General features: G+C 30.6%; 2 protein-coding genes across 2 annotated transcripts; one reads left to right on the top strand and one right to left on the bottom strand.

Annotated features, from left to right (window-relative positions):
* Positions 1-9,219: 9,219 nt before the first annotated feature.
* LOC112705987 (uncharacterized) lies at positions 9,220-10,534 on the top strand. The gene is made up of 3 exons (XM_025757046.3): positions 9,220-9,606; positions 9,775-9,837; positions 10,268-10,534. The coding sequence occupies exons 1-3, from the start codon at positions 9,436-9,438 to the stop codon at positions 10,340-10,342; spliced, it is 309 nt and encodes a 102-aa protein (XP_025612831.1). The 5' UTR covers positions 9,220-9,435; the 3' UTR covers positions 10,343-10,534.
* A 4,088-nt stretch (positions 10,535-14,622) lies between these two features.
* Positions 14,623-16,807, bottom strand: LOC112705985 (bidirectional sugar transporter SWEET1). The gene is made up of 6 exons (XM_025757043.3): positions 16,567-16,807; positions 16,445-16,481; positions 16,269-16,364; positions 15,715-15,994; positions 15,319-15,438; positions 14,623-15,058 (listed from the first exon to the last, which is right to left on the bottom strand). The coding sequence occupies exons 1-6, from the start codon at positions 16,598-16,600 to the stop codon at positions 14,885-14,887; spliced, it is 741 nt and encodes a 246-aa protein (XP_025612828.1). The 5' UTR covers positions 16,601-16,807; the 3' UTR covers positions 14,623-14,884.
* Positions 16,808-17,973: the final 1,166 nt, after the last annotated feature.

Here is a 17,973-nt window from a genome sequence, read left to right as displayed (position 1 = left end):
ATAATAGGTGGTTTTCTAATGGTAACTAAGCCTATCTTAACTTAATCTTGAACCTAAGTCCCATTGCCTTTCTTCTGTATCTCCATCTCCAACAACATTTCACAGACAAATAAGCATATAAAAGCAAACACAAGAAGGTCACAAGTACTGCAGGTAGCAAATATACATTTAACATAGTAAATGCACTTAGGCATACCAGTTAATGCAGAAACAAGTAATTCAAGTAATATGCACATGATGCATGCCTGTCCTATGGCTGATGAGTCTCATCTGTCGATTATCAAGCCAACCCGACAAATCTGGTTTGCTAAACCTTTGGACTGTCCCCCGACGCGTATCCTCATGAGTCTATACATAGTTTTTTTACACACACACACACACACACACACACACACACACATATCAAATCGCTCAATGGGGGTACCATCCCCGAGAATTTATAAGTGCCCGGTCACCCTTATGTCGTACGGTCAAGAGAGTATCGAGTTTTTGACCTGGTACACATGGTGGCAAGCCACATACTTTACCCAGGAAATCTCATATCTCAGATCAGTTGATTATTCAAGCCAAATATCATACATTATCATTCATAGCATTTTTATATTCAATTCATTACTTTTTCAGCTTTACTTCATCTCCAAGTTATCCTCTTTTCTTAACTTCATCTAACTATCAAGTTTAATACTATTATTTATGACTAAAGGAATGAAAATAGAGGTTGAGAAGTTTGAAATAGAGTTCAAAACTTAGAAAAATCATGTTTGCTGGAAATGGGGCCACGCGTATGCGTGGGAGTGTAAAAATGTAGCTCGCATGTGTATCCCCTTGTCATGCGTACGCGTGGACATGCATGCTAACTCATTAAGCCTACGCATAGGGCTATTCGCGTACGCACAGTAAAAAATTGCATGCCACGCGTACGCGTGGATGTACGTTTTTCCAAAAAAAATTAGATAAACCAGAGAGCTGTATAACCATGAAATGTTCACCTGCATAATTGCATATTACACTCCAAAAGTTCCGAAGAGCATTACTTAATCTTTTTAAATCGTTTTTCTTCCATTCTTCGAACGGCATAAACTTCGCGAAACCAGTTTTTTATTAAAACAAGTTTGAAACCATTTGGAGGTCCGGAAGCCAAGTTATAACTCGCTGAAATTCAGTCAAAAACCAATTTTCATCCTACTTCAAAAACCTCAATTTTCTTTAAACAATTTCAAAGTTAACTTCATTTACCTACATTCAGCACAAACAAACAATATGTAACAACTGCAAATAACTCTACCATCCATAGATCATCATTGCCATCAATCAACAAAATTCCATGCTTCCTTCAACAAAATTACCACTATTTTCCCATACATACATATGCACTCATTTCCTCCAACTTACCAACAACACCACCAACACATACATAATTTTTATTACCAATCAATGCTATTAATACTAAGCATCTAACATACATAATCTTTCTAACCTATCCTATGGTTCTCTAGCCTAAGTTTTCACAGAACATTATATATTAAATGCGAGAAACCTAAACCATACCTTGGCCGATTTTCTCGTAGTGATCAAGGCAATTTATTAAAACCAACACAGCCCCAACAACTTCAACAAAATACTAGTGTTCAGCTTCCTCCAAGCTCCAATATCCACAATTTCAAACTCCAATTATTTATTCACAACCTAATACACGTTCAAAACACACATATACCCAATTTAATATCCAAGGCATAAATTCAGTAAAATTAAAATAGAATTATGGTATCCACACCTTACCCAAGCTTCATATAAGCAAGAGTGAACGTTTTTCTCAAACTAATTGGATCCTAAAACATCAAAGAGTAAAGAAATTCAATACATCCACTTAATTTTTCGAAAATTGGGGAAGAAGAGGCTGAGGGTGAATAAGCGGATTACCTATAAAATTGTTCTAGTAAAAACGTAGAGCTTGACGAGGTGATCGTGTGGCTGTAAACGGTGCGGTGATCGGAGCTCAGACGGAGGAGTTACGACGTTTTGAAATCACGGTAAGGGTTTCGTTTCCTTCTTCTTCCCTGCTGCGTTTAGGGCTGTTTCTGTTGTATTTTTAGAAGGAAATGAGCTTTGGGTTCATTTAAATGCTGGGCCGATTGGCCCCACAGGCCCGATTTGGGTCCGGTTCAACCGATTCGGTTTGTTCAATCCAATCTTGGACCAATTTTTTAGAAATTAGTGTCAAAATTCTCGTTTCGATGAACTCTATCCTAATTTGATATAATATTCACATTTCTAATCTTTTTTATTAAAATTAATTTTTTGGCTAATTACTTACTAATTTAACGGAGTTTACAATTTAGAATTTTTTTATATTTATTTTTTTAAATTAATTTTAATATCTATATTCATATAAAAATACTTTAAAATAATAATATTGTTCTTTTTTTAATTAGTAATTTAGTTGTTTCTTTTTTATTATTTTTCTATTACTTTTTACCCCTATTATTATATAAAAATACTTTAGTATATTTTAAATTCACATAACAAAATTGTTAGAGAAATTAATTTATATTATTTTATGTCATATTTTATAATGATATAAAACATAAAAATTTTACTCGCTGCACATAAATACTTATTAAAATAACTTAATTAACAAAATATTTAAAAATAGATCATTTTATATTTTATTAGATGTAAAATAATAAAAAAATTATGAAGGATGAGATAATTTTTTATTTGACAAATATTTATTAATTTTTTAATTAAAAAATTAATTATAATTATATCTATTATCAAATATATAATATTATATTTAATTATACAAAATTTCAATTTTCAACCCCTCTATTGTTAGATTTCTAAATCCATGACTGATAATCTAATATTGGACTTGCCATTAATATTCTCCAAAAGTTTAGGGCACATATGTCTTTGTAATTGTTTTAAGCTCAAGTCTGTCACTTTTTCACCACTTGTTTTGTAATCAAGAATACTAAATTTCAGCCATTCCATCCATATCCCAAGTTTCAACTATTTTACTGGAGTAGTTTCACTTTGCACTTCGTAGTTTTGCCATTCCATCCATATTCTAGGCTAGATATATATCCGATTTGTGAGAATTTTATTTAAATATACTATTTTAATTTTCTTACTTTATTGTTTTCTTTTTTTTCATTTTTTAAATAAGTTGTAATTTGAGAGATATTAGAATATATTTAAATATTATAAATTAATATACTACCTAAGTATATATCCCATTGATTTTGTTATTATTTAATTTGATATTATATTAATTTTGTTATTATGTTTAGATTGTATCTTAATTTTTAGTCTATAAATAAGTACTCCTCGTTATTATACATTAGATAATAATAGCATTTAATAGTTGTTCTTAAGTTATTATTCTGTATTCTAATAAAAATATTTATAAATTAAAGAGTAGTATTTTTGTTTTTCTTGTGAAATAATAAATTAATAATGATCATAATTTTCTATACAGAGTTAGTATATATAAATTTCTATGTTTAAATCCACCTTAAGTGTTCATGAACGGCAATAAAGTAATTATTGTGTTGATAATAAGTATAAAAGTATAGGCTGTATAGCCCATTGCTTTTGTCTATATAGTATTTAAATTGAGGGAATCTTTTATCTATATACACAAAACAAAAACTTGTTACGTATATCTGTATTTTTATTATTATATAATTTGTGGGAGCCAATCACGATTACTTTTTACATAAACGATGGCTATCAGGACGGATTATGCTTGAAAGACATTGGGCGTAAAACGTAACTGATTGCAACGGATTAGGAAGAAAAAAGCTAGGCATAAACCGTGGTAGCCCACCACGGTTTATGAAGAGGACGCCTTGAACTTAAACCCCCCTAACTTCCCACGGTTTATGAAGAGGATGCCTTAAACGTAAACCCCTCTAGCTTCCCACGGTTTATATGTTAGGTAGTATAAATACATAATCTGTTGATGCTTATCACAGATCATTTGTGCCAAAACAAAAATTTTGAAGCTTGTTGGTTCAGAGAATTTAAGGGAGACGTTTGAAGATTTTGGTGAGGTTTGGGTGGTAGAGCCATGGAGGATGAAGCTCGCTTGTACCGACTAAATGGCGTTGCTCACATGGCTGGATACATCGATGAAGAGGTTAGTTATTATTATTATTATTATTATTATTATTATTATTATTATTATTGTTATTATTATTATTTATATTACTATTATTATTAGTAAAATTATTTTATTACTTTTATTTTTATTGTTATTATGAGTTGATAGTAGTAGTAGTATCGTTGTTACTATTATTATTTTTGTTACTATTATGATAATGGTAGTTATTATTATTACTTTTATTTTTATTAGTAATGGGAGCTGTTAGTATTATAATTATTGTTATTGTTAGTAGAATTATTCCTGTTGATATTGTTATTGTTCCTATTGCTTCGTGATTGTTATTACTATCATTAGAGAAAATAGAAAATCAATGTGAGGTATCTAATAAGTTTTTTAAAATTATGTTTGATGTTATTAGTATTAGTCGTATGTTAAGGGATTTTGTTACCCACATTTTTGCAGCCTACTAGGATTATTAGCGGTGTTAGGAGACAACAGAATATGCCTTTACACGACCGGATTATACCATATCTGGAGACCGCGGGCTTGTATCATTTGGCTAGGCTGAACAGTCAGTGGTTCTAGGTTGATGAGCCTCTACTTAGCGCATTTATTGAGCGGTGGCGTCCTGAGACCCACACCTTCCATATGCCCTTTGGTGAGTGCACTATCACTTTGCAAGATGTGGCATATCAGCTGGGTTTGCCGATCGATGGGGAGCCCATTAGTGGGTGCTTAACGGAGTTTGAGAATCTGATGGAACACGGAAGACCGGCATGGGTGTGGTTCCGCAAGTTGTTTGGGGAGTTACCTCCGCAAAGTAAAGTCAAGCAGATGACAGTGTGCTACACATGGTTCCATGAAAGGTTCCGGGTTCTCCTAGCAGATGCTAGTGATGAGACCGTGCGTATATACGCGCGTGCTTATATTCTGATGATGTTGTCCTCTCAGCTGTTTGCGGACAAGAATGCAAACTGGGTCCACCTTCGCTAGTTGCCTTATTTGGCATCGTTGGACGACTTGGGCAGATATAGTTGGGGCTCGGCGGCACTAGCCTGGTTGTATAGATGTCTTTGTCGTGGGACAAACAGAAATATTGTTAACTTGGCCGGGCCACTATAGCTTCTACAGTCTTGGATTTTCTGGAGGTTTTTCACTTTGAGGCCTAGTGGGTTTGATGGATTCGGGTTTTCGCTTGCATCCAGGTACGGTTTAATATTTTCGGTTCATAACTTGTTCAACATCATGTGTTCTTCTTTGTTATGACATCATTTCAATGAAAAATGTAGGTGGGCTACATATCTACCGAGAAACGATGCAGGGGATCAAAGAGTGGTGTCTGCACACCTTTCTTTGGATCGATTGCGTGTCCACGATGTGAGTGATTTAGTTATTGCTCTTAGTTAGACTGGTTTATGTTAAATGTGATGGTCTGACGAAACTGTTACTGTTTCGATACAGTTTGTGTGGGAGCCTTATTCTTCTGCCGAGGTTGCTGCTGTTATTCATCCGGAGATACTAGTTGACGAGCACCGTAAGCTATGGACGACCATTACTAGCCTGATTTATTTTGCTACGATTGAGTGGCATCAGGTCGTTACGGTGCTACCTCAGTTCGGCAGTGTTCAACATCTCCCTCAGGCAGCTCTGAACATAGATTGGCTACATGCGAAGGATGGCAGGGGTGGGGACCAATGGTTCCCCAGATATTATTAGGAGTGGCATCAGCATTGGGAGAACCGGCTTTATTCAATCATACCGGTCGATCGAGTCCTTGACCCCGGTCCATCAGCTGAGTACCTGGACTGGTGGTGCCATGTGGCCCACAGATTCCTATCCCCAGATGTTGCATTTCAGGATCCGAGGCCAATTGTGTTGACTGAGGAGGTTCGTCACAGAGGGTCGTCCCAAGAACCTCCCAGGGTGCAGGTTTACGACAGACCAGATAACAGGCGAGTCGATCGGCGTCGGCGTATAGGCACCCGTACAAGTGGGTACCGTCAATACTCACAAGGGGCTTGCAATGATGGAATGCCTCGATACATGGTGAAAATGTCCAGAAAAGTCGATGAAAGTACACCGTGGACTCATCAACCTCACCCCCAAGCCGAACAGGAGACGTCTTCAACACAGAAACTGTCCCAGCCATGGTTGACTGTACCCCTAGCATCCAACGTGGCAACTCTGCATACGACTCTTTCCGATCTCTATATATTTGTGCCACTGCCTTCTGCTTGGTCATCCAAACCTTCCTGTAACTAGGCCTGAAACTGTAATTGGCTTCTGTAGCTTGTTGCAATACCTTTACCGTAACCGCAGTATCTGCTCTAACCAACAAAAGAATCCTCGCACAGATAACGTAGTAATCCAGCTGACGGTGATAACTGGAAATAGAGGTTGCCAAGCAAGTGTGTGGCCCGTTGTACCTCCTAACTTCCCAAGTGCCCTTTCGTGAACGCAGCGCTATGCGAATCAACCAAGTACAACCCTTGCCAAACTCCTTGCATTTTCCATGATACTTCAAATTATCTGATTCGATGACTCTGTACTCAACACCTTGGCGGATGCTATAGTCCTTCACACTCAGCACAGCCTCATCTTTATTCTGGAATGATTGCCCAATCTGAAATTCTGTAGAAGAGCCCCCAACTATAGGACCATCGTCCGCCTGTTTACCCAGAGCCTGCAAGTTTAGTGTGGAGAAGTGTGGAGGGTACTGCTGAGTGCCAGAACTTGAAGGCCCATGCTATGCATGTGGATTGGCACTTGTGTCATCATCGCTGTCCCCAATGATATCTACAGGCTCCTGGTCAGAGTCATCATCACACATTGCATTCTCTACTCGATCAGGTTCTCCAAAGCCTTGCATATCAGGTATCAAGCCACCACCAGTCCCCACCTCACATGCCTGCTCAAAGACCCCTACATTCTCCAAAGGTACAAAATCAACAACCTCCGTTCGATTTAAATCAGCTGCGAATGAAGGGGATGCTACCAGCGGAACGAATGGTCTGACCGCAGGCATCGAACTAGACACACCTCCCGCGACAGTCGAGCTATGAACTGGAGCTGATAACCCAGAACTATCGACACCAGCCTCCAACTTCACGAACAACTCGTGTATTCTGACCTCTGGAAAACTCCTAACACAATGGAACAGAACCCTAATATCTTCATCAGCCGCTAGCACAAAGGTATCATACTTAACACTGGTCGAGACAACTGCGATGGAAATCTTGTAGAATAGCTTCTTCTCCCACTTGCTACCAAACACCCCAAGCTTCTGCAAGATGCTGTTCTTCAAATCTGACAAAGTGCTTGATGAACTAATGAAAACACTCAGTGGTTCTCTGTTAGTGAACTTCACACCATATCTTTTGCTTTTTTGGATTTTCCCAGAGCAATGCACTAAGACAAGAAAACTCTCTTCCTCACCTGCCACTTATGCAGCTTGAATCTCACCCACATATATATAGAATTTCACTCCTCATAAACCGTTGCAACTAACAAAGGTTTATGGCCATACGAACTCCTACATAAACCGTTGCTGGTCACAACGTTTTATGTACATTTGGCAGCCTTAGTAAACCGTGGTAGCTTGCCACGGTTTATGATGCATCTCATTCACAAGTAATCAGTTTCTGGTAGCCACGGTTTATGTAGAAAGTAGAAACCATGGTTGACTCCCATAGATTACATAATAGTAGAAATGCACATGCACGTAACAAGTTTCTGTTTTGTGTATATAGGTGAATCCTCTAGTATTTAATTACTAGATGTTTTGAAATAATAGTTAATCTTTTATACTAATTGTTTGAGTTTGAACATATTTAAGTTTTATTCTCTTCAATTTTTGTAGTCATTTCTTAAATTAATTCCTAATTTTCATTTTCTTAGTATAATTATCTAGTCAAATATTTATGTTTTATACTTATTATATTCTGTTGAATTCTGATTAAATTTTTAAATTTTTAGCTCTATCAATTTAATTACTAAGTGTTTATTTGGGTACTATTAGTGTTTGTTTAGACGCTATTAAATTAATAAAAAAAGATTTTTTTGAATCAAAAAATATTTTTTTTTTATTTTTTAGTGTGTTTGGTAAATTTCTAATAGTAAAAATAAAAATACTAAAAAAATCTTTTTATATGAGATATCCAAGCATAAAATCACTTTTATTTTTGTAAAAGATCTTTTAAAAAAATATCATTTAACAAAAACATCTTTTTTAAAAATGGTGCCCAAACAAGACCTTAAATTGATAAAAAAAGATATTTTTTAATAAAAAAATTTTTTTAGCGTATTTAGTAAATTTTTAATAATAAAAATAAAAGTACTGAAAAAATAAAAAATATATTTTTTAAGAAATTGTAATTTATTTTTTTTAAAAGATCTCTTTTCTTAAAAAAAGATGTTTTTTATATAATAAATAAATAAAAAGTACTTTTATATCGTTATTCTTAAATATAATTAATAAATAAAAAATCTTTTTGCATAAATTATTTAAACATAAAATTACTTTTATTTTTTTATAAAATCTTTAAAAAATATCGTAAAAACTTTTTTTTTAAAAAATTCACCTAAACAAACCCTAATACAATCTTGTTAATCACGTTGTTCCAGATATTTCCATATGTGAATAAAGAAGATGTATACAAATTCAATTAAATATGGTAGTAATAAAGTCCAACTTCCACCGGATAGACGAAGGAAAAGGTCTTTTGTCATGTACTTGGGATGCGTGGTGGTTGCTGCTGTTGGTACGTTCCATGCATTATAAGTTCTTCCTTCTATGAATTCATCTTTCATAAGTAATAAGTCTTGTATATCTGTGACGGTGCCATTTGTATTTGCATTGCTGTGATCTTCTTTACCATGGATGCCACGTTCATTGCTATCTTCATACCACCTGTCTCATCCCTCTTTCTATTCTCATTATTATTATTACAGTAGTCAAAGATGCTTCTTTTTTTTTCCTCTACTTTTGCGAAAGAAGTTATTTGAGTAAATGCTCTTTTTATCTCAAACATCAGGTTTTAATTTTATCTGAAATATTTTTAAAAATACTCAATGTCAAAATATTAGTTCAGTCGTTCATTGACCAGAATATCACCACACACCTGAGTACGTTTGGAAAATTTTTATTATTATTGCTTAATTGTATTAAATAATTAAAGTTAACAATCAAAACTAAAACAGAAGCACTATACTACTACTTTTGCTGGTCTATTTAAGACAGGTGAAAGTGTTGGTGCTCATAGAGTCAAGTAGAAGAGAAGTGTGCAAAGAGTGAAAGAAAAAAAAAATAGTTAAGGAGAAAAAAAATGAATAAACAAAACGCCAATAATGATAGTGTATTAGATGATCAATCATCAAATGTAGGTGCACCGCTAATATCTCTTGTTACACCACCACCTCCACTACAGCTTCAAAGAATGTCTTCCATTGAATCTGAACCAAAAACCCTCTTTCATGGAGAACTCAATATAGCAAGGGTCTCGTTCTCACTTCCTTATCATTCTATTATATAGTGTTTATATTCTTTTCTTTTTCTCATGTTCTATTTTATAGTAATTTATAGATACATGTTTATGAATGTTTTTTTATTTTATTTTTTTCATAATTTGTTATTATTTTATATTATTTTTAAAATCTTTGTGCAGGAGGCCGCAATTGAAGTCCTCAACAATCATCCAAGAGAACAAGCTCTGGAAATATTTCTGGCTGTAAAAAAATAACATATATGAGTATTTATTTCTTTTATATTTTAATTTTTTTTTAAATTATTTGACACATATAAAAATGATTTATTCTTTTAAATTCAAAAGCTCCAAAAAGTATTATCAAATTTCTCACCTTTAATAATAATGTGTTGATTTTTATTTTAGAAATTTTAAAAAAATCTATTGCATGTTATTTTTATATTTTTAAATTAAAACTATTTGATAATAAAAAAATTTAAAAAAAAGTCTAATTTTATTACTTTTGATCTTATTTAATATCTTTTATAATAAATAAATATTAAATAAGGATTTAAATTGATTATTTTTTCTCTCTAACATTATGATCTTTAAATAACGAATGAAGGTTGGATTTTATATGTGCAAATAAACAAATCTATTATAAAATTTCTTAACTTTTTTTCATCGTCATTAGGGTTTGCAGCCAGTTGAAATTGCAAAGGATGCAACTGAAGATAATATTGGATCTGACTTAGATGATGAAGAATAACAAAGTATTAGATTGCAATGAAGAATTATTACAAGAATATGATATGATGTTGATGTTGTTTTATTGCATTAGTTGGCATAATTAAACTTTTTATATTACCATAATCTATCTTTCTTTGTACTAGTAGCTGTGCTTAGATGAGCTTATTCTCATTCAAATCAATGGAATAAAATATTTTAAAGTTTTCTTCTACCAGTATTAAAATGTCTATTGATGACAGGTAAATAAATGATGGATGAAATAACCAATTTGCTTTGTAGAATTTACATTTAATTCACAAGCAAAACTATCATCATTTCCAAGGGATGAAAAACTTCGTTAATTAAAGCAATTTTGAATTTAATAATCCAATATAAACCTATAATATTCTTTGTATGACATAGTCACATGGAAATTGATATAAACATAAAGAGGATATATGACTATATAAAAAAAATTATCCTATTTGAGTTATAATTCAGTAGTTGTTATTTGTTATTTATCTTGTATCAGTTGTATAAATGACCATGCCATGTTTGTGAACATTATAAGCTATTGTTAATTTTAATTTGTTCCCAAAATCATTTCCAATCAACTATTTTCATTTTTACCCACACAAAAAAAAAGAGATTTTCTGGTACTCAACTTTTTCAATTGAAAATTAGAATTAATTTATTACTAAATTTTTAAAAGTCAAACAAACAATAAATATATAAAAAAAATACATGTGAAATAAGGTTTAGCCATTTGAAATAAATGGCTTGTAAAAATACTATTAAAATCACACAAATTATCATTAGAAAAAAATTGTAACTAAGAATTAGAATAAACAGAATATATACATACTTAAAATATTCATTAAAATATATATGTCTTATTGTACATCAATAGATATGTAATAATTGTTTTCTCAATTCTATGCAAAAAATAAGGAATAAATATACAGACAAATGGTGGACCTGCAAGAGTACAAAATAAACATGCATGTAGAATGTGAGAAACATTGCCCACGCTGCTGACTGCCATATAAAGCTTAAACAAGCTCATGCAATTATCTAAACTTTGTTAACTTTGTGTTATTGGATACTAATGAACAGTGGTAACCAACCCTACGCAAAGCAAGATAAATCAAGGAGAGTTACTTTGTATGTACGTTTTTTTATGTTGTGTGCATTATCCAGTAGCATGTTAATTATATAGCCGTTAACAGATTTGTATGTACGTTATTTAATTACTTTGTATGTACGTTAACAGCTGTGATGACTTCAATTTTTTTGTATGTATCTGTGTAAGTATCTTAAAACTAAAAATAACTCTTATGTATCATAGTTATGGGTGATTAAAGATTTTTTTATCTATATTTTTAGAAAAAAAATACTTGTGCCAGCAAAAAAAATTATAAAATATTATGAAAAAATACTTTATGTTGGTCAATAAAATATATTTACCTCATTTTTCTATAAAAATTTATTCATATATAATACAATATAACATAATATAATATACATATGCAGAGTTTTTAAATTTTTTTATTTTTATCCCTTAAATAAAAGAATATACTTTTAACATTGAATTAAAATGATTAAAAAATTGAAAAAGAATATTTTTTGTGTAAGTTATTAATAAATAGGAGATTGTCTTATTTTATATAGATATTGTACTTGTTTGGACGTATAAATTTTTTTTTATTTCAATAAATAAGATTTTTTTATTTTTTAGTATATATGACAAATTTTTAATAATAAAAATAAAAATACTCGAAAATAAAAAAATTTTTTTAAAAAGTTACAATTTACATCTTTTTTTTTTAAATTATTTTTTACATAATAAATAAATAAAAATATATTTTTATCTTATTTTATCCAAATATAATTGATATTACTTCTACTTTTTTACAAAAAAATATTTTAAAAAACCATTAAAAAAATCTTTTCTAAAAATAGCGACCAAATAAGCACATTATTCATTTATTATACTTTACAAGGTGATGCAAGTAAAACATTACCATGACACCTTTAACTCGTGTACTCATGTGCATGGTGTGTGCTTTGCATATAGAAATTTCACTTCTTTTTATGGAGTGATTTAATTGCGTAAAAATTTTTAATTTTAAATTAATTATTTTTTGGAATTGAATTCGATCATCTAATCATTCAATTCTAAATTTTTAATATGATATTAGAATTTAGCTTGTGTGCTGCTGTGAATTGAATTGCTGATAGAATTTTCGTCTTACTAATTAATACACTACTTAAAGAAAGTCTCTGTTAAAAGTTCCACCTCATTTAAAAATGGGTATACTCCTTTGCACCAAAAAGCTAGCACAATATATGCATGGCTTTTATTTTCCATCCTAGCTTGTATGTATATATAGCACCATTGTTGAGAAGAAGCTTTTCACTCAAAACACTAGGCTTCATAATATTTTTGAAATAATTCAATGGCTCTAAGCAGGCGACCAGCAAGGTTTACAAGAAGACCAGATTCCATGCAACACAAAACAATTAGTGAAGAACAGTTAGAGTCACTCAGGGTGAGGGTGTGTGAATATTGATGAGATAATGCAATTTTGATACCATATATTTCATTTCTTTTACTTTTAACATTTTTTATTTAATTAATTTATCCTTGTCTTTTCTCTTGTCTTACATTGTTGATATTATAATCTATAGGCTGTTGCTGCTGGTATTTTCACTGACAAGCAAAATCCCGAGGAGGACAAATATCCAGTAGGTGATTTGATAAATTTTAAATTATTTTTTTTATTTTATCCTTTTTGTTTTATGTTGTTTGATTCTACAGGCAAAGGTTCATCAGGAAGTGATGGGTATTAAAATGGAAAGGGTCATAAAAAAAGAGCATGGTGATGACGATGTGAAGGTGGATAGAGAGGTGGCGCATGAGGATACAAAGGAAAAGGGATCACCAAAAAAGAACAATACGAAGAACACATCGATGTAAGTTATTTTGTTAGGGGTGTTCATGAATTGGATCCGATCCACATATATATGATATTATTTGAATTTGATCCAAAAATTGCAGATATGGATTCGATCTGCACGAATAGGATTGCGAATTTTGTGTAGGCATATATAAAAAAATAAATATTCTTTTTATGTTTTGTTTCGACTAATAATTATTATATATGTTGTATTATTTTAATTTATTATTTAAAAAAATATATTTAATATTATTTTAAGAGTAAACATATTTAAAAGAATAAAAAAATAAATTTTATTGATATTTTTTAAATAAAAATAAATTTTTAAAAATATTATTGTGTTTTACGAATATATCTAATATTTAATTCGGATCGAATCAAAATTATGACCATATCTAATTAGTTCACTGGTAGTGAAACACAAGAGCAAGACATTTTGTGAGTCTAGAGCTTGGAAAATGAAACATTTATTTTATAGAGAAGTAATGTTTGCCATTTTGCGTGTGTATTTTTATTTTTATGGCCCAAAAACTAAAAAAAAATATTAGTTTCTCTAATTTTTTATTAATGATTTTTAATAAAAAATAAAAAGTGTAAAAGTGAATATAAGTATACAACATTCCTAATCTTTACTCTGGGCTTTTTTTGGTCATATGTGTGATATGGAATGTTTTGCAAAATAGTATAGGCCTTTCAGAATATAGGTTTGGACTTTTAACATCTGGGTATTCAGGCCCATCCCATGTTAGTAGAACACTTATTTATTTTAGGTTTAATTAATTTTTTTCTGTTTAAAAATTTCTTATAAAAATTTATAATTAGATTTTTATTATTTATTATTTTCAGAAAAATACAATAATTTTAGAATATTTGTTTTTAGAATATTCTTATTTCATTCTACATAACAAATAAAAACAAAAATTTAAAGAGTTTGTATTTTTAACAAAAAATAATTAGAAATGATCTAATTGAAATTTTTATCTAATATAGAGGCTCGATTCTAAACTTTAAACTCTAAAGAACTAATTAAAAATTTAATAAAATTAAAATTATAATTGAGTCTTTATTTTATCATTATAAGTTTTAGTGTGATTTCTATTCTAGTAGAGTAATAGTAAAATGCTTATTCTTCAATGTATTTAAATATTATTTATAATATTTCTTATCTTTAAGCAAAAGAAAAAAAATAAAAATGAAAAACAAATCTTCCTAGCTTTTTTCCAAAACCCCATTAAATCCCCCATACATCACATGTATTATTTTGGTATCACATTCCTTGGAGTTAAATAGAAATATAAAATTACTTAAACCAACTAATGACAAATTTTCATTCTTTTATATCAGTGCTCAAGAAAAGTCATTGTAATAGAAAATTCTTCCTGAGTGAGGAAGAAGCTACTAAGATCCATTGATATTGTTTTTCCATGCAGTACCATTGGCTCAAACAGCCAATGTCACAAGTAAGAAGAAGCAAATTACAAGCATTAATGGGGGGAGTGGAGAAAAGAAGAGCATTTGGCTATAGTGAGTTGCATACAACATGGTGCAGCTACTACAAATGACAAAGTTGGTAGCAGTTTGATGTTGTTGGACAAATGTTCGTGTGTCATCGTGATTCATCATTATCCTTGTGTAGTTCCATTTGTGTTGTTGGATTGCTTCCCTTGTTGTTGTCCCATCTCCATGGATTCTTCCTCTGTTTGAGTTTGGTTCTTTGTAGCACCTTTCTTGTCATGGTATATGAAGTATAATATTAGTTGCATTGTCCCCAATGCAGAACCAACACCATTTGGTACCTGAAAATAAAAAATTACTATTTTAATTCTCAGACGATCAATCAGTTTGTTAGCAAAATAGTCCCTCAATGGTTTAATAATTGAAATTCTCTTCCTAAATAAATAGCAAACGAGAAATGTTCAAGAGTTAGCAAAATTTATTATTTTTTACTAGTATTTTTAGTTTAGTAATCCAATAACATATTTTTAGTTTATATTTTTAAATTCTATTACTACAAAATTTGGAATTAAAATTGCATATAATTTAGAAAAGTGCTTACAGCAACAAAAGGGTCACGGCCTAGAAGACCAAAGATAAACCATGAAGTGCCACATAGAAACACAAACAACGAGAGGAAGAAGGGCATGAACTCTGTACTCTTTGTTTTGATCACTAGCCTCTGCACATAAATCCATAATCAATAAACATACAAAAATATTATGTAAGCACAAAAAATAAATCACTAAAAGTTGAACTAATTTTTAATATGTATTTTTAATATGTATTTTGTATTTTAATGTGTATTTTTAATATTTTATATTGGTGACTGATTTTAGTATATGGTTGATAAATATATAGCATGGTTTGTTTAATTTTGATGAATTCTATAAATCATAGGGCAAGATTAATTAATTGAATAAAAATATCAAATAAAATGGAAACAAGGTAAGCTTACCATAATTGAGAGTGGTGAACCGTACATGATTATGGAAAATATGGAGGCAGCAAAGCCACAGAAGAGTTTCCTGGAATTGCCATGAAGGGCAAAAAGGGAAATAAAAACTACAGCTGCGAACACAGTAAGAACAAAGGCGAAGAGACCAATAATCTTGGCCTTTTCCTTCTTCGGTGCCAAAATGATGAAGATGAAGACGTAAATGATTTCAATCACTGCTCCTGCACCATTCACAGTTGATACCAATATATTGTTGGGTGACACAAATGGCAACCCATACCTGTTTGTTTTTTTATTAAAAAAATAAAATCAGAAAGAAAAAAAAAGTAACACTTTTGTACTTACTTTCATCTTAAAAAAAATAAAAATAAAATCAAGAAAAAAAGTGTACAGTCTATCTTCAATATGATAAGGTATAATTTTGACAAAAATATAAATAGTAAGAAAGACATGCTTTTGTATAGTCTATGCTTAATCATTAAATTAAACTACACATCTAAGAAAGAAAGAAAACAAAAGAAACTAAGAAAGAAAAGAAAAGAAAGAAAGGTGACCAAGCAGAAAGAAGACAATTGAGGAGTGTCATAACGTAAGGAATGCCCGAGAATTTTTCAGTGGATTTGTTGCAAATAATCCTCTTGAATGTGATCCTACAAAAGCAAATCCAGATTTATTACTATAAATCACTCACAAAAAAAAATGGAGAAAAGAAGAATGTGATGATCCATACACTGGAGACAAGAAGAGGAACAAAGCAGAAGCATTCCCTGGCACCAAAAGAAGAAGCAGAATGAGAAAAACAGAGGAAGAAACTAAACAATATGGAAAACAAAAAACAAAAGTATAACCCACCAAATATGCCAAACAAGAAATGTGCAATCTCCATTTTTCTTTGAATCTTTTTTCGTTTCTTTGTTGAAGCAATGTATGTAAGCTAGCTCGGAGAATGAATGGATTCAGTTTCTTGAGAAATGGAAACAGGCTAATCAATCAAGATGTGATACTAGTTTGATAGGGAGAAAAGAGTGAAGATTTGAAGATAGAGAGTGTGGTTTATTTATATAGAAAGAATTAAAAGAAGGTAAGATAATTAATTTCTTTTGTTGGTGTCAAGGTAAGGTAATTAATTAATTAATTAAATGAGCTATTATGCATGGACACGAATACGGGACACGAAGGACATATAAATTTTAAAATTTTATAAAATACGAAAATACGACATATATATATAATATTTGTTATTTTAATAAATAATAATATATATTATTTTTAATTTTATTTTAAGAATATATATTAAAAATAAATTATATACATTGACACATGATAGTATTTAGATGTATCAAAATATATCTAAAAAAGAATTTTTATTATTTTTTATTAAATATTATTAGACACAATAAATATGCATGACAGAAAATATTAATAAATAATTAAATATTATATCTAAAATGTGTACACAATGATTCGGTGAAGCATCCGTAATTTTTAGTAAATTAATGACAGTAGTAGCAATTAGTAAATAAGGTAATTGGTGTGTTAAGGGTGTGAGCCCCATTTTGAGGATGTATATGCGTATGTATATAGTTTGTTTGTTTGAGAGATGCGCCAAAATGAGAGGTTCAGAAATTCAGATGCCCATGCTAGGATATGTCATATTCATGGCTCACGGGACTATACCTTCTGCCACTATATTTAAGAGAGAGAGAAAAAAAATTAGGTTATGATTTTTGAGTTATGAAGTTAGTCACTAATATAAAATATATATTAAAATATAAATATATATTAAAAATAAATTAAATCACACGTATATTTATACATAAATATATTGGTGTTTGATTTTGGTATACAAATAGTATTTTTGATAATTTTTATGTCATACTTTTGTTGTAAAAAAGGAAGGTATTTCTTTAATGGTGTTTACGGTTTAGTTTAATAAAATTTAAAATATTTCTATTTTAATCTTTGTTAGTTTGTTCTGTTAATACTAACATTGTAAATTAAATATTGATGTAACGCATCTTACTATGTTAGTATTTAATTTATAATGTCAACTAAAATAACTAAGAAATTAAAATAAAAACCTTTTAAAGTTTACTAAACAAAATTTTATAAAAATCAAACCCCAAAATGAATCTTTTATTGAAATAAAAAATTTATTTAAACTATTCTTTTAAAGAAATATTAGTATAACTAAAAATAGTTTATATTAGGAGGTTATAAGACTAAATTTTTTTTGTTAAGAACAAAGAAGGTGTACAA

Source organism: Arachis hypogaea, chromosome 8 (assembly GCF_003086295.3).
Source record: "Arachis hypogaea cultivar Tifrunner chromosome 8, arahy.Tifrunner.gnm2.J5K5, whole genome shotgun sequence".
Taxonomy (NCBI): Eukaryota; Viridiplantae; Streptophyta; class Magnoliopsida; order Fabales; family Fabaceae; genus Arachis; species Arachis hypogaea.
This window is presented reverse-complemented; position numbering and strand designations above follow the sequence as displayed.

What these genes read in the sequence shown, in the direction of transcription:
- LOC112705987 (XM_025757046.3), top strand. Translation starts at nt 9,436, where the DNA reads ATGAATAAACAAAACGCCAATAATGATAGTGTATTAGATGATCAATCA. An exon ending in GAGAACTCAATATAGCAAGG is followed by an intron (nt 9,607 to 9,774) that starts GTCTCGTTCTCA and finishes ATCTTTGTGCAG; the next exon opens with GAGGCCGCAATTGAAGTCCT. An exon ending in CTCTGGAAATATTTCTGGCT is followed by an intron (nt 9,838 to 10,267) that starts GTAAAAAAATAA and finishes CATCGTCATTAG; the next exon opens with GGTTTGCAGCCAGTTGAAAT.
- LOC112705985 (XM_025757043.3), bottom strand. Translation starts at nt 16,600, where the DNA reads ATGGAGATTGCACATTTCTTGTTTGGCATATTTG. An exon ending in TTCCTCTTCTTGTCTCCAGT is followed by an intron (nt 16,365 to 16,444) that starts GTATGGATCATC and finishes TTGCTTTTGTAG; the next exon opens with GATCACATTCAAGAGGATTA. An exon ending in AATTGTCTTCTTTCTGCTTG is followed by an intron (nt 15,995 to 16,268) that starts GTCACCTTTCTT and finishes AAAAACAAACAG; the next exon opens with GTATGGGTTGCCATTTGTGT.